Source organism: Channa argus, chromosome 3 (assembly GCF_033026475.1).
Source record: "Channa argus isolate prfri chromosome 3, Channa argus male v1.0, whole genome shotgun sequence".
In the NCBI taxonomy this organism is placed as follows: Eukaryota; Metazoa; Chordata; class Actinopteri; order Anabantiformes; family Channidae; genus Channa; species Channa argus.
This window is the reverse complement of record NC_090199.1, coordinates 7058499-7080411: the sequence shown is the minus strand read 5'-3', so window position 1 is coordinate 7080411 and position 21913 is coordinate 7058499. Positions and strand designations below refer to the sequence as shown.

The 21913-nt window shown below is 42.0% G+C and overlaps 1 protein-coding gene across 3 annotated transcripts; it reads right to left on the bottom strand.

Moving 5' to 3' along the window:
• Positions 1-10875: 10875 nt before the first annotated feature.
• txndc11 (thioredoxin domain containing 11) lies at positions 10876-21736 on the bottom strand. 3 transcript variants are annotated; one of them, XM_067498862.1, is made up of 14 exons: positions 21403-21736; positions 19443-19539; positions 19135-19254; positions 18633-18730; positions 18144-18273; positions 17957-18050; positions 17262-17374; positions 16926-17129; positions 16272-16625; positions 15908-16166; positions 14347-14534; positions 13951-14063; positions 13553-13633; positions 10876-12820 (listed from the first exon to the last, which is right to left on the bottom strand). In XM_067498862.1, exons 1-14 carry the CDS (start codon positions 21528-21530, stop codon positions 12292-12294), a joined length of 2508 nt encoding a protein of 835 aa, XP_067354963.1. In that variant the 5' UTR covers positions 21531-21736; the 3' UTR covers positions 10876-12291. The 3 variants fall into 3 exon arrangements, with proteins under 3 accessions (XP_067354963.1, XP_067354962.1, XP_067354964.1); XM_067498861.1 differs by having other exon boundaries at positions 15908-16625; XM_067498863.1 differs by lacking the exon at positions 16272-16625.
• Positions 21737-21913: the final 177 nt, after the last annotated feature.

The following is a 21913-nucleotide window of genomic DNA, read 5'->3' as shown; positions in this document are numbered from 1 at the left end:
TTTTACTCAAACTTGGACTGACTTCGTTCGGGGTTCGGGGACTAAAATAAAAAATAATAAAATAAAATAAAAAATGGGGGGAAAAGGAGACATTTCTAAATGTGTGACGCAGAGGACAAGCTACTGTATGAATTCAACAGCTGAAAAACATATTCCCATAAAAGAAGTGGAAGGTATTTTAACTAGCTCTTAATATTATATCAGTCAACTTTGTACCATTTTCTATTATTTAACAATATTAATAATAATAATAATAGGCTGATAATACATTTTAACCTCTTTTAGCTTATTGTTTTGGTTTTCAGCCAACACAGTCACATATTCCCTTCAGGAGAGGGGGAAAAAGTGGAAAGACAATATATCCATCCAGCCACTATCTGCAACCACTTATCTTGTTCGGGGTCGCGAGGAGCCGGAGCCTATCCCAGCTGTCATGGTGCAAGAGGTACAGTGCTCCCGGGTCTCCAGTCTATCGCAGGGCCAACACACAGACATACACAGACGGAAAACCTTTCACTCTTACGGACAATTTAGTGTCCCCAATTAACCTGCAACATACATGGTCTGTGGAGTACCCAGAGGAATATACATGTCTTCCCTTTGACATGAGAGAGGAGGAGGAGTCGGGAATCGAACCGACAAACCTTGGACTGGTTGGACAACTGCTCTACCTCCTGAGCCCCAGAAGATGAACATGACACATGAACATGGTGTTCTATGTAAAATCTTACATCAATCATCGTCCTGAATCAGATTACTGCCGAGCAGCTTCAGCACCGCCAAAGTTACACATACTGCTGTTACAAAGTGCACTTTTATTAATAACCTATGATGGAATAATTGCTTGGAGGAATAATGCTTTGTGCACACATCTCTTTGTGTTAATATTGATAATGATATGACCTCGCAGATCTGATCTCATGACTGCAGATCCACAGACCTTGAGAGAAAAGCCTTCCTCTATCAAACGTGAGGGAAAATGGGGGAAAGATATCTCTCATTTAATTAACTTGGAAGGTTAAATTAAATGTCATGGTTCCCTGGGACCCCCATTTTCAGCTCGCTATCAGCAAATTAATAATTCTCTGTCATATTGGGCCCTGTTTCACCTGCACAGGCACACTGAGAAGCACAAAGCATTAGGACTTGGACACACACTGTGCGGGCATCTTAATGTGCACCTGTTAGTCGGGTTCGTGCTGATGCAGCAGGGCAACGTGCAAGAAGACTGACTGAGATGGGATCTATGTCAGAGGCTTTGATGATTAATACAGCACACTTCATTTCGTGGGTCTCATCGATCTCAAACATCTTTGCCAAGCGGAGACAAAAGAGAACAGCAGCTAAGCCAATGGGAAAGGGGGCATCTCGGGAAACTGCATTGTCAGCTGCACGGTGCAGAGTGGACGCACGGCACCTGAAGGTTTCAGCTGCCCCGTCTTCACGTGCACAGCTCTGCGCTTGGCATCCTGCAGAGCCGCAAACAGTCCACTTGCTCTGATTGTTGCATCACCACGAAGTGTCTTGATCGAATCATCTGAGGTGCAGTTTAGGCTCTGACGCCACAGTCAACAGTGGACAAGTTCACCTTGTCTGAGGGCGACAGCTCGTGTCTATTGTCCATTTTTAAAGAGCGAGTTCATAGCTCGTGGCAAAACAAGACCGTTCTCACATTTTTAATGTGAGCTAAAGCAAGCAACACATTTTCTTTGGCAAGTCTGAGCAACAAAGATGAAAACTTGCATCATATTTCGACCAAGTTTGTTGCATATTTAAAACTTCGTGCATTATGAAAAGTACTGTAATACCAAATAGAACACATCTTATTTTGCATATTTTTTTTTTTTTTAAGCAAGATAGTTTCCATTTCTTCTTCTATGTATTGTTTGAATTTGGAGAACATTAGCTCCAAAATTAGACGCCCACTAAAAATATATAAAAAACACTGAAAGAAAAAGACACCCACTCTGAAATATAGACTGCTGGTATAAAAGTTGGTGTTGAAGTTATGACTCAAGCTCAAGATACTTATCATGTAGTTGCATTTTGAAGAGTAAATCATTTATAGTTTTTTCCCCCACTGTTTTCCCTGCCAATGGCTGCCTGTTTACAGACAGGCACAAGTCACATTTTGTAATTAAACCTCGTTTTAATTATAATATTTTCACATTAGTTAAAAAGCATTCGTCAACTTTGGAAGATGTCAAAAGAGCCAACACTCAGCTCATTTTGCCAGAATATGCTCGATGTTATTTATGTACATAATCAGAACAGTAAAGCAGAGATAACATTGTGGTGTCAAACTGTTTCTACTCTGATGGGTAACGTTTTCAAACTTTCGACAGGTTCTCACCATTTGAAAGAGCTGCAGATATTTTTCTATAAGCTCAAGAAGCAGAAGTGTCGGCTTTTATTAAGAAAATGACGCCATCCCCATGACACTGAATGCTCAGTGCTGACTAATGTAAACTGAAGTGGGCAGCGTGCCAGGTTGGTGAAGTGCACTTCGTTTAGCTGGAGTGCTTCAGAGCGAACGCCATTCGGTCCCTTTACAGCCGCTCTGCTATGCGGTGTTAGTGGGAGCTTGTTTAGAAACGGTGCCTCTGTGTTTCGCCGTGAAAAAGGACAGAGGAAACGAAAAAGGGCAGCAGCATTCACACGGTTAGCTGTGACGTCGCACTGCGTCCAGCACGATCGCAAAACACGAACGCGTCTTCCTTTTTAGTGCCTGGGCAAAGTGATGTGCATTTTATTTTGCAGTTTTACACTTTGTGCACTCAGGATGGATTTGAAGTGCCACCGAAGGTCTAAAATTAAAGAAGCACATAAATCTTAAGTTTGCGTTAAAGATTTAAAGGAAACACTAATAAACTAAATATCCTCAAAAATGGCACCAAATTAATCTGTTCGGCTTTAGAAACAAACGAGATCTTTTGTTTTTACCCACTTAGTTGTGATTCATTAGATTTATGGCTGCAGTGAAATGCGGTGAAGCAATTTCAAGGACTGTAACCTCAAAATACACACCACTAACTTCCGCAGTACATTTTCTACCTGTGGCATATTATGTTTGAGACTAATTGGAGGGTAAAGAAAGTGGGTTTGCCTTTTACAGTTAGGGGCTGCGCCAAATTAATTAGACGTTTGCCTGATTTCAGTGTTTTCACTTTTAGGACGCAGCATCCCTACATCCAAACAAACATTTCCCTCAGGGTACAAAGTCCAGTTAAGGGCTAATTCTACTAAAACTTTCCTTAAAGCTGCCGTGTGGAGAGCTGTATATGATCTTACAGGTGCTTTCAGACCAGAAGAGGTTCCCCCTCTTTTCACGGGTCTAGATCACAGGCCCTACAAACCATAAAAGTTTTTAGAACAATGACACTGAGGAGGTTCAAAGCCGTAGCAATTTTTATCCTAGGACTGCGGTTTTATTAAGGGTGAAATTCTTGTATGTGATAAGTGGCCAGATTATCCTGATTGATCCAGATCTCATAATGTGGAGATGCCAGGCAGACACAAGCAGGAGGTACAAAGAAAAAAAGGGTATTTCTTACAAAGAATTTGGAGGGGTGAATAAAATAAAGAACTCACAGAACAAAACATCATAAATCCAAAATAAAAAGTTAAATACCCAAAAGGGAGGACAACTTAGACTGGGGACTGTGCCAGGGGAGCAACGAAAACAGACTAAACACGTACAGGGAAAACGACAGGACACTGACTAGACAGAGGCAAATGTAGTGTACATCCAAGAACCAGACAAAACTAAGAATAACCAATACCAGGTGAAACAAATCTGGACAAACGACGAAGGTGAAGAAACCACACAGACTAAAGGGAAGAGGCAAACGAGAACCAACAAAATAAAAGCCAAGGACAGGAAGTAAACGACTAAACACAGGAACAGGACTGTGACATAAGGATACATAAATGCATAGTGAGGTGTGGGTGCAGCTAGAGTCTTGGAAAAGGGCCAAGAAGGTGTCTGAGACACCGAGTCATCTAAGGAGGCAGGAAACTAGTGAGTTTAAAATGTTGAGTTCTCATCGCCTGGAGTAAAATAGAGCCATTGACTGGGAGAAAGAGCAGTTGAAGCCAACAGCAGGGGGAAGAAGAATATATGCGATGTGGAGCCGCATGTGGCAGGAAAAGGCCAAAGACAGGTCGCTAGTGACTGAGGTTAAGCCGCCAAACACGGAGTTAATTTCGGATTTAAATCCTCCGAGACACAAATTCAAAACTCTCTTCACTGAGCGATAGACTTCTCACTGCGCAAAAGTATCAGCATCCAAAATAAACGGGCTCAGACGCACAACTCTGACACATCAGGCCACAGGGGACAAAAGGCCGGTTCAGGGGGATACAGGCAACACATTTCCGGTTCAGATGCTGAAAGGACAATCTAACACTGAGAGAAGGCTCAGCGGGGATTAATTGGCCCAGCAACAAGACAATTAGAGTGGAACCAATGGGATGGTAACGTGTCATGAAAACAGGAAGTCAGGTTTGAGTTTATGTCAAAGAATAAAATGCTTTATTCTCTGCTTTGCCACATATTTGAAGTGTAGCCTTATCTTCATCCTCCCAGTGACGTATGATCAGCCGTGCTGCTATCAGTCATTTACCACCTTTGCTCATCACCTACAAAACATTGCAGCACTTACGCATTCAGGTGCTCAGTGCTGGACGTTAGAACCTGATGGCGTGTTTTCTGCTGCTGCGGCTCTTTCCACCCGCCCGGCCTCCTCCTGTGTGCTGCGTGGGGCATTTTTGTTCATGTATGGGATCTGCTTTCTCAGCGGCGTCCGCGTGGCCGCGTGGGATTTTCTCCGACTAATCATTTCTTAAAAACGGTCACCACCTAGGCAGAAAGGTTTCGATTACACTCTGAATAGAGCTTAATTTTACACATGAAACTCAGGTATCGTCAGCTGTCATGCAGATTTATGCCACCGAGGTTGCAAATGGGATTTAGAATTCAGTGGACACATTTTCCAGCCCTTAAAGCAGCGGCAAACCTTAATTATTCGGGTTGTTGTCCTAATAAGTAGTGTAACACACTCGGTTTGAGGGTCACCGCCTTATCGGTGGGTGTCTCCGTGTGTGTGTGAAGCAGAATTCAGTGTCTGCTCAGCGGAAACCAGCTGACTTGATTGCACCAGTCAACAGCTTTCAGCAAGATCCTGAAAAATGTGATGTGACTCAAAGCAGGCAGGAGACAAGGGGGGTTTAGAAGAGGCCACAGTCAAAAGGTGATTTACGAGGGGTCGCTGGTAGAAAGTGGATAATGAGTTTACGTGAGTCGCAGCTTCATTCATGCGATGTGAACGAGCCAAAAATCAGACTAAACTGTTGATATTGTCCTTTAAGTGGTTCATTTTCACCTACTGTCAGCACGAGGACGCGCTTTTACAGTAAGTGGCACACGCACACACGCACCGACAGAAACTGACCGGTGTGGCAGTTTTGCGCATTCAGAAATAATCCGAAATGCCCAGGAAATGTACAATGTGACCCCAGAGTCTCGGCCGTGCATTCAGAAGCTGAAAACAGTGACAGAGAGGGAAGAAATTCTGTTGCTGCAAACAAATAGTAAGACTAATTATTTTCCAGGTATCAATGTAAGATTCTTTAAGAGAGTAAATTTTATTTCTTTTTTCAGCACAAATATGACTTTTCTGCCCTGTTTCTTTTTTGCTCACTGTACCTTGAGAGACACTTAAACAGCAGCTAATCTACATTTTCCATATTTTTATTCCAAACATTATGGATGAAGCTTTAGAACCCTGTCTTCTCATAATGCACTCGAGTACGACAGCATCTCACTTCACCACATTGTCCTCAGTCACATCGACGTCCTTTCTTCTTGTTCGTCACCGGTTCAGGAGAACCGGTGACATAACCTGGGTTCAGTAAATTACCCTCTCATTTTTTATTTATGTTTATGTTGGACTTCCTTTGGAGACAGGAAACGATTATCATAAATCATTCGTGCTTCCCTCGCTGTGGTAATGCTGGGGTCCCTGCTGAAGGCACATATGAATCATGCTCTGCTTTCACACAGCCAGATACACAAACAGACACAAACACAGACGTGCGTTTACAGTATGCACACACACACACACACACACACACACACACACAGAATGATCTAATTTGTGCTATTAATTCTGCTATTCATCTCTGAGAGTGTTTAACAAACCATCTCAGCTATCAGGATGTCTGTCCGAGGACAATCAATGTCTTTACTCCCTGCTAGCCCCTGCACAGACACACACACCGTGCACACACGTCGCCTGAAAATCCATGGAAAAGTATAACGCTGTCCTGTTGCTTTCCCCCTGCTCGGTTTAATAAACGGAATTTGGTGTGATGTTTTCATGACCTTTAGCGCGTGTAGCCCCGGCAACAATAACTGTCAAACTAAATGCTAAATGCTAGATGCTAAATTGGTCAAGATCCCGGCAGATTCCAAACCCCACTTCCTTTGCTCAAGGGTTTTATAAGATCTTTAATAAGCAAACTCCTACTTCAGATGGTTTGACTTTAAAATAGATTTATGAACGCGCTTGAAGAGATGCACACAAGGATCTTTTTCTGGGATGTTTTGCACTGACATTTCCAAATTAGCGAGGCAGTGTCTTTATTTTGTGACTGATACACTCTCATTTTTAAATACAGATTTTTGTATTATTAATTCTCACTAGGATTTTGCGATATTGTTCAATGTTATTCTTAATGGCAAAACCCAAACTCAACCAGCTTTTCCACAAAATCCCCCAACATTGATTACTGTACCTGAAGGCCTCACCCATGGCTCAGCAGAACTTCTGATGGGAGCCTGCCAGTGCTATAACCCCCCCCCCCCCACACACACACACACACACACACACAGGCCATATAATGGCAAAAACACAACAAATATCTCATTTCCAGTTTTTAAGCAGACACCCGAATATTGTAAATTGCTAGTGTCAGTGAGATGCCATCGAAATGACTCAGCCCATCTGTCCAATTTAAAATAGATTTATTTAGATTTATATTGTATTACAATTTTCTAAAAGCTTGAAAACCATTCATCGCCCAGAGCAGCAGACTTGTTGAGCAAAAAAATGTGGAAAAATCCCAAATCCCTTATTTTTTTTGTTCAGTTCAGTTCAAACATTTGTAGCCAATCACTGCAGGTAGTTCACATTTTTCCATTTTTCAACTCATTTAACATCAAAATGCACTTAATAAAAGCCAATTTGATGCACACAACAGTGGGTACATTTATTATAGTCTATATGGTGGCAAAAAAAACAACAACTTTCCAATAGATTCAGCGTGTCCAGTCTGTTCACGTCAGTTCAGTATTGAACTATTGAACGACTGCACATCAGCTAATTAGCTCAGCGCCCTTTTTTTTTTTTTTTGCAAGCGTAATCTGGTTTTGAGTGAAGCACTGTGTATTACAGCACTCTCTGCTGCCCTGATGGGAACAATGGAAATGAAACGTTTTCTGCCTCCTCATCATGAATCCACTGTCCAGCAGAGGCACCTTCGTGAGCGGTTCTGATTGTCGGCCATTGGAAGTATAAATCCAAGTATGTGCACAAGTGTGGCCAGAACGCTTCGGGGTCATTGTTCTGCCGAAAGGTGGCGTGCACTGTGGAGCAGGGTTTCTCCAAAGATCTCTCTGTATTCCTGCTGTGGGGAACACCTTCCCATTATAGTGGCACTTTCCAGGTGATGAGCAGTAGCCTGGTGTTTGCCAGATAGTGTTTGGAATTCAATTCCTGTCTCATCAGACTGGAGCATCATTTCCCTCGTGCTCCCAGACTCCTTTAAATGCAGCATATGCTTCCTACTCAAAGTGACACTATCTTGATATTAGCTGATATTATCTTTTGCTAACTGCACTTCTCAATTTTTTATTTATATACCCTGACAGTTTTTTACAAGGAGAAACAAGAGTTAGATCCAATATTAAATCCATACCCAATTCCAAACCATCCAGTCCACGTTTCAACTCCGTGTAAGCCAGAGATGCTCACGTTGCTGGGCCTTGACTGACTGTGGAAAACTGGTCATCACTCACTTGGCCTTTACCCTTTTCCCTCCAGCAGCAGCTCTAACTCTACATATATCTGCAGCTATAAAAGCCATCTCCTCAAGCAACCTTCCACATTCTCCTCTAACAATGATTTAGATTCCAGAGTCGTCTTCCTCTTACATTTGACTTCATTTCCAAAGAATCAGGAGGTGGTCTGAGGTTTTCCATGCAGGTGTTCAGGACGAAATGAGCGAACTGAGCAAGAGTCCACATCAAGACAAAAACGAAATTTCTGCTTTGCCAGTGACCATAAGCCGATTTGTTGTCTTCTAGAACTGTTTACTAATTTATAAACTATGACCATTTATCCCTGGTTAATTACTGCTCATCGCAGGAAACCGTCAGATGCAACACTCAAAAATCAGTCTCCCCAACAGTAGTTGCAGTTAGATGAGAAAAGATGGAGCGAGCGCAGAGAGAGGCAGGCGTCCGTGTGGACAAACAGATGATTCATTTTGCACTTGAGATTGTCTATTACATGCTCACATGTCAGCGACTGCCTGTCCTCTCTTCATGAGGGAGATCTATGAGCTACACGATGAGGCGATCACATCGGCGGCACCTCCTCTCCCAGTCTCAGTGAGCCATCCATCCCCCGGTCTTCACACTGATGGACTGGGCTCGGGGTGAAAGCTGACAACGGCCTGAGGAAGTGGGTTTTCTGTATGTGAGGTTTTCAGAGGACACGTTAGGTTTTACAAATGCACTTTCATACATGCACTTGTTTGTGCATGTGCATGTTCGCATACAGTATGTGAAGCACATGCTTTTCAGTTCACACATGTAGATGAATGTGATTGTGCCAGAGAAAGAGGCTGCATCACCATCTAGTGGTGAATCATGTGCCGTCAAACATAAACTTCAGCTTCAGCAGAAGCTCCAAGGATACGACAAGCTGTGCGGAAACATCCGATGTGATTTTACTGCAGAAAACGAATCAGGCCTGTAAACCATGTACGTCGTTAGTATCATATACTGCAGAATGTGTGTTGACACAGTCGCATAACACAGAAGTCATGAGAAGTATTCAGTATGATGCAAGGTTTTTATTTCTGCCCCAAACTTCCTAACACAGTGTGAAACAAAAGTTTGCATTTACACAGAGGAGAGAGATGCAACAACCCCTTTGCGCGGTCACCGTGATAAGATGTAAATGATGAAAAATACAACAAAGACACTAAACCAGGCCAACGAGACTATTTGATGCTCTAATATCAGTTCCAAGCGTTTGTCTCGCAGGTAGGACAGCTGTGCTTTGCGTCTCTCCGTTGGGCCACACAGAACGGGATGAGGCAGCAACCTGAAACAAAGCCCATCCACCGTTTTTATATATGTGTGCACATAGAACTGTGCTATCGTCTCATCTAACTCACCAAAATAGCAATTTAAGTAACTTCTCTCTCGAGCTCTGCCACCAACTTACGACACCCATACAACTGAACCCAAAACGCTGCGGTGTGTTTCACGTTCAACCAAACTGGATGCATTCATTCAAAAGTAGGAAGCAAAAATAATGAACATGCACTGTTGTCATGCACAAATCAATATAGAAATCCTCCATTAACTAACGAAGCATGAGACGGCAGTGATTTATTCGTTTATTGTAAGACAGACGGAAAATTCCTAAATGGGAAGTTCCCTGCTTTTCAGTTCTGGACCGATTATTATCACCACAATCCCCATAACTGCTACAGTGAGGTAAAGGCCACCTCACCCAATAACGATCATTATTTTCCATCTAAAGGGCAAAATGTAAAAAAAATAGCAGAGTGCATGAATGTAAGTGAAGCCAATCTGCAGTAAATTAGAGCTGGCAGTTAACGGTCTGCTGAACATGCAGGATTCATGGTAACAGTGTCAGCGCCTATTATGTGTTTACACATCCTAAAGACTAAAACTACACTGGTGCGTGTTTATAATAACACTCACTGTTTCCCTGCTTTATTAAGACTTTTCCAGGTCATCATTTATAAACATAAAAGGTGAAAGTGGATGTTGTGGCCCTCGTCAATGTTTTCTTGCAGCTTGGTTCGGTCTGTAAATCAAGTAAGTGACAGAGGAAAGTTTGCAGACTTTGAAAAGTCTTTGCTTGCGGACTTTGCTTTTATCAGCGCAGCTTCAAAGGAATATTACAACATTTTTTTTTATTCAAATTCAGTCAGTGGGGTGTCGTGATAAGCTAGATGCAGTTCATTTGACCACAGTTCACCTGGTAGCTTTTTTTGTACCATCTCTGTTCCCATTCTTGTTGTATCCAACAGAACATTTCATTTTAAAATGCCGACAGTGACATTGGTTAGAACGGGTCCATTTTGTATCTTTAGTTGTTCAGGGTTATTTCACAAATTTTAACAGTTTGAGGTGTGTGTGTGTGTGTGTGTGTGTGTGGGGGGGGGGGTCGCAGAAGTAATCCTGCCACCAAAGTGTGGTGTTACTCTCTACAATGTTCACTTTATCCTTCGTCACCGACAGGTTTATGCTGCTGTGGCTGGAGCAGATAAAGACGATTAAATGTGTTTAATTAATCATTATTCGTTGATGGAGGCCTGTTGAACTGAGTGCAGTTTCCTGGTGTGGGTCCGGTTAGTTGAAAATTGAGAATTTTGTTGCAGTGTCTACTTAAACGTGGAGTAATAACTTTGATGAAGAGTGTGTTTGAAATTCACAATTCACAACTAATGCTGAAAATTACACATAACTTTTTTTTTTCTTTTTTTAAATAAACGTGTGTACAATACGTAGACTTTCAGGACATCAACCACAGTAAAAACACTGGAGGATAACAAGATGAAAGATTTTTAATCAGTAAAAACTGGTGCAATATTTCCACTGTAAACAATTGCAGCATCTCATCCCTAATACTTGAATAATTACAAAGTTTTAGTGATTCAGTGATTCCTGTAAAAATAGATCGGTTTAACAAAACAAATATAGAACCTTCATAATTAAAAAAAACCCAAAATGTATTTAATTATTTCAAGTGCTCATAGGTTCATCGCCCGCAGATTAGCGAGCAGATGCCACATCTTCAGTGTTAAATTAGTCTCAGCTTCATTAGTTGCCCCTCGGTCCCTGCAGCCAAGTTCTACATCACTAGCCTGTAGTCAGCTCTTATCTCCTGCTGTGCATCAATGAAAAGGATTGTATACTGTAAATCTCCCAGAAAGTTTTCCCAAAAAAAAAAAAAAAGACTTCCTTTTTTATTATTATTATTATTGTTCTATTATTATAATGAGAAAATTTCACAATTTGAAGCTGTGGCTCCTCAACAAGGTTGAGCTTGTTTAGCATTGAGAAAAAAACAAAAGTGAACAGTCCCATTTGGTCACTCTTAGTTTTACCTACAATAAGTACGAGGACAAAATTCTTTTAAAAAAAAATTTTTCCCGCCAAATAATCAGGGTTTGACAGACCTGCACAAAAAAAAGCAGTTCCCTCAACACCTGATCCAGACCTTTCACATCACGTGTTCGTTTCACAGGTAGACTTATAATTAGGGGGGAAAAACAAACATCAGGAAGTGCTGACGGTAGCTTAATATTGATCAGGAGCACAAATAAAGCGTAAAAATGTGTCTGTTGTCTGTTGATGTACTGATCACATCAGTGCCGTGTTAATGGACACTGTATTACTGTGTGAGATGCTGTGGGGCCATAAGCTACAGGGAGCTACCAGGTTTGATTTGGAGGATTTACAGTGATCCAGGGAAGGTTGAGAAATTGACTGCAGGGTCTATTTAGTAATCTTAACTCTTCAGCTTTCAACAGACAAAGGTTTTCGCAAGCACAGCATCAGAAGTGAGTAGTTTGGAATTTGGCACTGAATTTCCAAACTAGTGTGGATAAACCCACTTTTAGCACTTTAGAATAATCTGTCTTTGTGGTTTCCCGCGTGACTGACCCACCTTTTTGCTCTCGTGCGCTTCCTCACTTCCGTCCTCATTTAGCAGCAGTCTCGTTTCTTTTTCTGACAGATCACGGCTGTTATTTTATTCTCATTTTCTCTGACGACAAAACCCGATGAAAGTCATTACATGACCTCATTTCAGCTTCATTTTGCCCCAATTCCTCCAGCTTCCCCACTTCTCAGGTCTAATCAGAACTTTATTTCCATTCATTACCCTTCATCTCTTGAAGATTTTCCCTCCCTTCTTCCTCGTCTCTATGTCAGTCTCAGGATTCCCAGCAGACTGAGCGTCAGGAGGCCATATGGCTTCTTTTGTGTTCTCCCGCTCTTCTCTCCACCTCTGTCTGCTCTCCAGCCTCTGTCCTGTCCTTCAGTGTCCTCAGCAGGACCCTGAGCAGTGTGTTCTCGTTCAGCAGGGTTTCGGAGGTGTCCGCCAGCTCCTGCAGCCGCTTCACGGCCTCTTCGAGTTGCCGGCTTTTCTCCCGATGCTGCTCCTCTAAGCTTTGTCTCTCTCGCTGCAGCTCCGCGTTCTGAGCCTCTAAGCTGCGAGTGTCAAATGTCAGTCGTCTGTTGTTGCGCCACAGCTGTGCCAGCTGCTGTGAAAGGCGGTCACGAGCGTGATGCAGTGTCTGAAGTTCACGCTGGAGCGCGAGAAACTCGGCGCGGAAAACGGCACTTGGTCCTGAACCGTCTGCCTCAACAGAACATGCCACTGGTTTCTCGGCATGTTGTACGGAACCGGAGTTCCGCAAGATGAAGCGCAGGAGGTTGGGTAATGTAATGGGCAGCTCATCCGGAAACTTCACACTATAGTGTTTCCTTAAAGACAAGAAGAAACAGAACAAGAGTGTAAATTGCATTAAATGCTATTACAATAATATTGAGAAATGCTTTCTGCAGCTCAGGAAGTAGGCTGTCCACCAACTGTGGAGTCAATGGTTCAATCTCCAGCTCCTCCTGCCCGCGTGTCGGTGTGTCCTTGAGCAAGACACCAAAAAACCAAGTTGCTCCCGTGCGTGTCCCTCATTTGTAAGTTGCTTTGAATAAAAGAACCAAATGCTTAAAAGTAAAATGTACACACTCGCAAGGTCGCTCCTTGTTTTCACGGTTCTTTTAATTTGCATAGTCAAGTTATTCAAAACTCTCAAGAGGCTAACGTACGGTGCGTTTCTATGTTTTGCTCTATGGACAGAGTAGTAGACCGGCAACTAATAACTGTTTTTATGATCAATTAGAGCGCTGTCTAACACATTGGTCCCAGACGTCCCATGCATTCATTTGAGTTTAGACCTGGTGACTGAACACAAACATGATTCTCATCCCTTTTCACTCAAACCATTTTGTGACCCCTTGTGCCTTATGGAAGTTTCTCCACTCATTTATTCAGGCTTTTACTTTGTCACCCATCTGTGTTGACATTAATAAATGAGACTGTTACCAAAGATGGACATTGGTTGAAGAAGAAACAAGAAGCCATTTTGTTTGTCGTGCCCTGCAGTTTCCCTGCTCAGCCCTCATTTGTTTTTTTTTTAAAACGCATGTCTCTCTTACCTGTATCTGGGAAAGAACAGAAAGGAGGGAACATGATCCACCATGAACTCCCAGGGAAGGTCATTACGAGCAACATTGACCCTACACATGGGAAAACACGGTCACGTTACTTTCGTCTCATTAGGAATGACACAGTACAGACAAAGAACTAGTGTTGAACGGTGGCACTAACGTTTGTAAAGTGTTTAGAACTTTAAATGTTTCTGCATAAATATGAACTGATATGGGATCAGATTCCCATGCAGTCCCAGGGGTAGTTATGGTGAACACAGTGGAAACGAATGATAAAAACTACACCTGAATATTAATTTACTATGGAAAATTATTCCAATCTTAATGATCTGTATGTGGCAAAAGATGTTTAAAATCAAACATACACACACACACACACACGATACCTGGCCACAGTGATGGTGCGGTTTCCTTGTAATAACCTGGCCAGTTGGATGATGATGTGGTGGAGAATGGAGCAGAATCCACACCACTGAGTGTAATAGACGAGCAGCACATCCTATCGGGAACATGAACACAAATGTATATTCTCGTCTGCATCTTAAATCCATTACATCAATTCCAGACCATACATTGAGCAACCTGAGGTCCGTTTTAAAAACAGATTATGCCGCCTTTAACTATGCACAGACTATGTGTTTCAGTTTAGGGGCACTGCAATGCCCCTAATGTCCATAACGCACTTTTAAGAACAGCCACTAAAATTTTGTATCCTTCACTCGAATCCATAAATGTATGCGGATTGGGAATGTCGTCGGTGTAGAGACCAGAAAAACCTGAACCTTTTCAGGGTCCATGACGTAAGGCAGGAAAGTGGAAGTGGTCAGTTCTGTAATGAGGGGATGTTGAGGTGACTGCTGGTGTTCATCTTGACGTCTCACTTCCTCTCTGGCTCCCTTCCTGTTCTGTTCTCCCACCAAGTGTCTCTGCAAAACGCTGTACGGAGCACTGAAGTTCCTAATGAAGGCCTCTTTAATACACAGCATGAAAACAAATGTATTATCACAATTATATTCAAAATGATGCTCTCGTACTACAACCCCGATTCAGAAGAAGTTAGGATGATGTGTAAGATGTAGACTATCTAGGTTAACTGGCAACAGGCTAGTAACAGGACTGGGTTTAAAAGGAGCTTCACCAACCTCCACCAAGAGGTTCACCAATCTGCGACAATCAATGTCTAAAAACTGTGGAATAATTTCAGAAAAATATTCCTCGATGTAAAACTGTAAAGACTTTGAAGATCCCACCATCTACAATATAAGATTCAGAGAATCAGGAGGAATCTCGTGGACAAGGGACAAGGCTGAAGCTCAAAACTGAATGCATGTGATCTTCGGACCCTCAGGCAGCACTGAATTAAAACAGCTCTGATTGTCTACTTGACATCACTGCATGGGCTCAGGAACACAGTTCGCTGTGCAATCCACAAACGTAGGTTAAAGCTGTATCAGGCAAAGAAGAAGCCACGTGTGAACACGGTCCAGAAACTCCGCCGTGTTCTCTGGGCCAAAAGCTCATTTAAAATGGTCTGAAGCAAAATGGAAAACTGTTCTGTGGTCAGACGAATCAAAATTTGAAAATCTTTTTGGAAACCATGGCCACGATGTCGTGTGGACTAAAGAGGAGAGGGACAATCCAGCTTGCTATCAGTGGACAGTTCAAAATGGATGGAGCCTATGGAGTGGGCAGCTTACACATCTGGAAAGACACCATCGATGCTGAAAAACACATAGGTTTTAGAGCAACATGTGCCCCCATTCAGACAATGTCTCCTTAAGGAAAGGTCTTGCATATTTCAGCAAGAGAATTCTAAACCACATACTGCATCCATCACAACCGCATGGCTTTGGAGGAGAAGGGTCTGGGTGCTGAACTGGCCTGTCTGCAGTCCACACCTTTCCCTAATACGAAACATTTGGCGCATCCCCAGACTTTTACAGACAGTTGTTAAAAGAAGGGGTGATGCTACACAATAGTAAACATCACCCTGTGTTGCTGCCATCAAATTCAAAATGAGCTAATATATTCAAGGAAATCTCAGTTTCAACATCTCCAATGTTGTGTATGTTCTACTGTGAATAAAAGATGGGTTGATAAGATTTGTAAATCTTCCATTCTGTTTTTATTTAAGTTTTACACATCGTCCCAACGTTTTTGAATCGGGCTTGTAGATTCTAAACCTAAATTAGATGTTTAGCAAAACTGTAAAAGGGGATTGTTACACAATAGCCTTTTTTCAAAAGATACACACTAACATCACATTGGGTACTATAACTGAGTACAGTCATCCTCCTGTCCTCCTCCTCCTCCTACAGTCCTGAAATTTAGTCCTCCTCTTACCTAGTGAGTCTGTCAGTGTGGCTGCTGGGCTGCGGTGCAGAACATAATGAACCTCATCCTTCAGGTTCACAATAGCTGCAAACAACCCGTCTTCAGTCCCATCGCTTTGTACACCATCTTCCCGGTGAAGAAAAGAACTTCTGTTGCCTGATGCTCCAAGTCTAACTGCTAGAGGCCAGTTCAGAGCAACATCAAGCACATAAAACCTGAGCGTCCTGTTGGTCCGACATCGGAGCCCAGCGATGCCATCTCCTTCTTGCTGAGGGACAGAAGATGGAGGGACAGATGAAGAGGGAGGCATATAAATAACTTTGTGCATGTTTGGCCCCTCTTTAGCTTGTGACTCATTGAGTTGAGGTTTTACTTTTCTGCAGCAGGCACTGTATTGACCAAATGGACTGTAGCTGCTCAGAAAATTGCTACAGCCCATTGAGGTTGCAGTTTCTATGGACACAGGAGCAGGTATTCGGTGGAGGCAGCAGTGTCTGAGGCGAGACTGCAACATGTCTCCTCCCTGAGTGGTGGAGGGGAATGAGCAGCGTACAGAGGAGCTGGTCAAGCTCAGCCTTGACAAGCTGAGGCACACCTCGCACACACTCGTACTGGACTCTGGGACAAGAATTGACTGACAGCACAACGAGTGGGATGTGAAGCTTGTGTCGTAGCTGGAGTAGTTATTATAGTCACAGGAATAATAACGCACAGCAATGTCACCAACCTGAAAGAGAGCAGGAAATTGTTAGACATCTAGCAATTGGATGCTATTGGTACATACAATTGGGTGTCATCAGCAAAAAAAAACAATAAAAAAAAAACAACCTAAAAACAATTTACAAGCGAATTAAGCAACATCATCAACAGCAGAGGAATAACCCACCTACTGTATCCTGAGGGAATTAAACAAGTTGCTATTGCCCAGTGAATTACAGACCATGTACTAGGTTGAGTAACAGACAAACGTATACATAAAAGCAAATAGTCCTTCGCCCTGCACAACCTTTTTTCTGTCATCGCTCACCTGCTGCAGTATAGGATTCGGCTGGGATGAAAGTGGATTGTGCGGAAGGAACAGCAGCAGCGCAGGGCCTTTACTCAGCTCGTGTTCCAAGAGACGGGACTTTGTTCCTGGGGGCTGTAGCCACCGGAGGACAGTCTCATGGTGTTCAAACACCCAGCTACAGATGGCCTCTGATGTGAAGTTATGCTTCCATCGAGGAAAAATCTGAAAAGCAAGAAAGAAAACATGGCCCGATGCCAGAGGGAGGTCTTGGAAAACTTACTCTGTACCAAACTGTGTTTTTCTAGCAAGACTTTAATTTTGAAGTTATTATTGCCACCGTACGTTACCGCTTACCAAAGAAGAGTTAAATCTTCTGTGGAGGTAAACGGTTTCATCTTCTTTTAGTGAGATGGCCTCTGCCACCTGTTTGCTGGTCACGACCCCGAAACGTACAACACCGCGGAAATCTGCACCAGAAAAACAGATTTCCATCCATTGAAATATCTCTTTACTATGCAATTGTTGTATATGCTGTAACAGCAGTCAAGCAAGTCAAGCCATTACTTCTCAAGCCGACTTCATTATATGCTTGTGTGGCCAAACAACAGTTCTAAACCCAAAGATATTCAGAGTAGTGGTACAATTACTCAATTAATCAGCTTGTGGATAAAGAGAAAATCAATCAGCTATTTTGTACTTGATAATCAATTTTTAGGGAAGAATTACAAAAACATCTATGTTGAATCCTATCTGGTTTCTTTAGCCCTTTATGATAGTAACCCGAATACACTTAAGTTTTAAATTTTCCATTGGATAAAAGAATTTGTGTGCCGTGAGACCACATAACTTTGAATGCAGGAACAATTACAATATCCAACATTGTATGGAGAAAATAAAATCCTTAGGTTAGTCTTTATCCTGAGTAGTGTTTAAGAAAATGAAAAATAAAAAAGCAACAGATTAATTTCAAGCCAATCCACCCATACATTTACTGACAAATTGTTTCAGCTCTAAGCTTGATTTTATGCTGTTATGTGCTGACTTCTTACCCCTTCTGAGGGCCTGCAGGGCAGAGGACAGATATGTGATATACCCTGGAGGCTGAGGAGAGGTGTTAAACTGGAAGAAACCCACCACTCGAGGCTAAAAACATAGAATATATAAAAACATTTTGCACAACCATGAAATTCAAAAACACAGAGTAAGCAAATGGCCTGAAGATAAAACCTACTGTACCTCGTGATAGGAGAGGAACTCTTGAAGTCTGGCTCTTGATGGGAGGTAAGTGAGTGGTGTGATGACTCGGAGGATAAAACTTTCCACATACGGAGCCACAAATGGACCTTTGTAATCTATAGGCCCAAACCTGCAGCACCAGAAACACCAAGAAAAACAAGACAGTACAGATCAATAGTTTGAAACTTGGCGGACAAAATAGATCTACAGATGTTTTATTAGGTTCAGTAAAACATTCAACCCGCCTAAAAAACAAATGCGCGTTTAAGAGAAAACTCCATAAATTTTAGCATGTGAAGTGACAGATTTCTCCTGCCGGAATGAACAAGACATATCTAGCCATAAAGGAAAAATATTTTCAGGTGTCACAGCAGTAAAGCTCATTAAGTCATGCTTGTCAAATACAGTCATGCTGGTTTAACACACTCCACAACCTATTTTAATAAGATTTTACTTTCGAAGGCACATTTCAAACACGGAGGACCTTACCTCCTATAAAACAGATGGATGATGGGGTACTGATAGAAGCGATTCTGCCTCCTGCATTTCCCCTGACTCCACCAGCAGTTGATGGCTACAAACTGCACCTGTGTTTGTGTGACATGGGCAGAGAGGCAGAGTTAAACAAAACAAACCTATTTCCAGACCCTAGACGGGGGACGTTGTGTCATCATTCTCAGTCGTGTGCGAGATCAGCCCAGATTCTGTCTCATCTACATAACAAATGGGCCTTGAAAATCGGCACCTGACAAATAACATCACACACAGTCAGACACATTGCAGGCAATAAATTTTTTTAGTCTGCATTTAATGGGTAACTTGATGATTCAAACGGGCTTCACATAAATGGAGTAGCTTTGCCGTTTGTCATCTGAACTCAGGAAACAATTACTACATTTTCTAACTGGCCCAGAAAACAAAGCTTTTTTTCAATCTGCTAACTTTGCTCATCCCACACAATGATTGCTGCAATTTTCCAAATGTCCTGCACCTGTTTAGCGAGCTTCCTAGCAACCTCCTGCACTTCCTGCCGAGCAGCCATGGAGTGAGCACACCACGGTGCATAGAAGAAAATGAGCGATACCTCCGCCACACTCCTGAGACGCTCCACCTGGAGAGGAATTGGACATTGTTTGCTTGAGCTCTGAGCAGACAAACATAGGATTCTTAATTATTCATTCGTGTTTCACGACAACATCTGGCTCATAGAGCTCGATAAAACAACGCAAAAGCATTGACGGAGAAGTTAAAATTATGCAAATTATTTACAGTACTTTACAGTAAAAGTCTTAATCTTACCTGGTCCAGTTGACCCAAGTATAGGTCCACTACCGGGGCCTCGGCAGAGAAGAACCGCACCGGAGGCTGAGCTGCTGCCACCACATTATTAGCACGGCTGCAGAAGGACAAGATTTACATTCAGTAATTTGTTGATGCTTTTGAGTAAGGCCAAAGGCAACAATCTAAGTCAAGGAGAAAACATTAAAGCAAGGTGCTATAAGAAGAAGAGTTTCGGTTTCATGAGATGCAAGGGCAGGACCACATAGGATTTTTATTAATTCATTTAAGTGCAAAGGAAGTAGCAGAAGAGTTCTCTTTTCAGCGGTTTGTTAATATAAATATTGGGAGAGATTCTGTTGAGCGAGCAGAGTTTAGCAGTACTTGAGATATTCAGGTACTGATAGAGATGCCAGTGTTTCCACGTACAGTTATATGTATTTTTCCATAGCTAGCTGTGGATCAGTTTTTAGCACCACAACAATCTCATGCTACCTCACATAAGAAAAATACGAAGGAACTGGCATCTACAGATTTTGCAGATGAGAAAAATGGAGCACTGGTATTGGAATCCATATCTGCAGATATGGAGAAAAAGTTTCGTTGGAATATCCTTATTTTCTATTATAACATTATACATACTATGTGGATAAAGTTTATGCATATCACCATGTCCCAGTAAATGAAGCAGAAAGTTCCTTATGGTGTGACATTGTCACAGCTGAACCAAAACGGCCCCAGTCACTAAACTGGATGAAAGGGCTGTTGTTGAAATCATTTGTTTGCAATTTGCCTAAAGTTTCAATCTTTCTTACAGTGAATTCTACACCTGGGCTCACTGGACAATTTGTGTGTTTTTTTTTTTTTTGGGTGCTTTAACAATTGGTTGATAAAAACTAAAGTAACCATTGGCACTTTTGATATCAGGCTAATTGTTGAAGTGTTATCTTTAGCAAACATACCGGACATACTAAAATTTACACTTCGATTCTGGCAACTTTTTCTGTTCTGTATCATGTAGAGTCTTTCGGGTTACAGCTGTTGATCAAACAGATCAAGCAATTTAAAGATATTACTCTGGGAGCTTTTAATGTTCATAATTTTCTGACATTTTCTATACTAAATTAACCCCTCATTAAGTTTGTTGGACTTTTAATAAAAATAAAAACAGTTTTACTTCCTGTATAGATTTAGTTGATTAGCATTGTGAATGAAGAATGTTTATTTTAAGTTAAAATGCAGTATTTTTACACAAATCTTGTTCATTTTAAACTGTGAAAAGACTGAATACTTCTATAAAAAGGGGCAAGAAACAATTTGTGCCTGAGATCATTTGTCTGCGATTTGCTTATCGTTATTCTTCAAACTCGACTGTGTTGTTAGAAATACAGCTTATACCAGGGCTGCAACTACCTATTGCATTTTTTATTGATTGATTAGGTCTTTTGTTGATAATAATGAGCAAAAAAAAAAAAAAAAAAACTTTTACATTTTCCATTTTTTAGGTTTGTCACAGGAACCTGGGACCAATATTTTTGCCTTTTTTCTTCTTTGAAAATGACAAAAAAAAAAAAAACTATAGTCATAAAAACTGCTGATGATTAAATTTCTGTTAATCTACTAATGGACCAATTGGATAGTTGCAGCTGTAATTACTATAAAGCTACTGTCTTCAGTGTTTAGATATACAGATGCTAAAACCCCAATATAAGCAGCACAACACTCTTATAAGGAAGAAAAGGCTTTGAACTCATTAGTTAATCCTCTTGTCTTACAGCACACGTCCCTTTCTGTCAGCTGTAGCCCTACAACCTCATAAAGACCCTGCTTCTCCACTGATTATAGTGACGTGTGGCTAAATAACGACTTGCTGATGTTACAGCAACAAGCATCTGTCAGCAAACTAAGCAGAAAACAAATTACTCACGTGTTACCCCGGTCACACATTATAACAACAGAAAGAGAGTCGGCTCCTGTTTACCTGCATGTGAACTTGACAGCCAGTATGAGCAGGACGCCGAGCACGATAGCCCCGCAGAGTAGATCCGGTCTCCGGGCCATCAGATAGAGCACCTGCCGGAGAGACGACTGCCGCACCCGGCGCAGCATTACAGCCTGTCGTCGGCTCTCCGTACCATTTATACGCCCCGGTCGATGCTGCTCAACGCATCCATTTGCCTAAGGGGTGGGGGAGACCAAGACTGGTTCAACGGGACCCAGAGCTAACCTGGATTGGACATTGGTCCTGCTTGTGTGGATGGTATTCAAACACGGTCAGACCAACCTTTCTTTCCCACGTAGACTTTTCACTTCCGCAACAACGACTTTGGGGATGTCTGTAAATGCTGTTAGCGGTTTTAACACGGTCATAGTTTGCTAAGTAAACAAACTGATTCCCAATTACCTGTACTTACATTAAAAATATGTTAGCCCGGTATAAATGACCATCGCGTTTTTGTTTGTCTTCTAAAAGCGTGTTTGTGGTTCATTTT

Coding starts and splice junctions, on each gene's coding strand:
- txndc11 (XM_067498861.1), bottom strand. CDS start 21,530: ATGCTGCGCCGGGTGCGGCAGTCGTCTCTCCGGCAGGTGCTCTATCTG. Junction 16,626..16,925: donor CGAATCCTATACTGCAGCAG/GTGAGCGATGAC, acceptor GCTCTCTTTCAG/GTTGGTGACATTGCTGTGCG. Junction 14,535..15,907: donor CACACTGACAGACTCACTAG/GTAAGAGGAGGA, acceptor TGTGTATTAAAG/AGGCCTTCATTAGGAACTTC.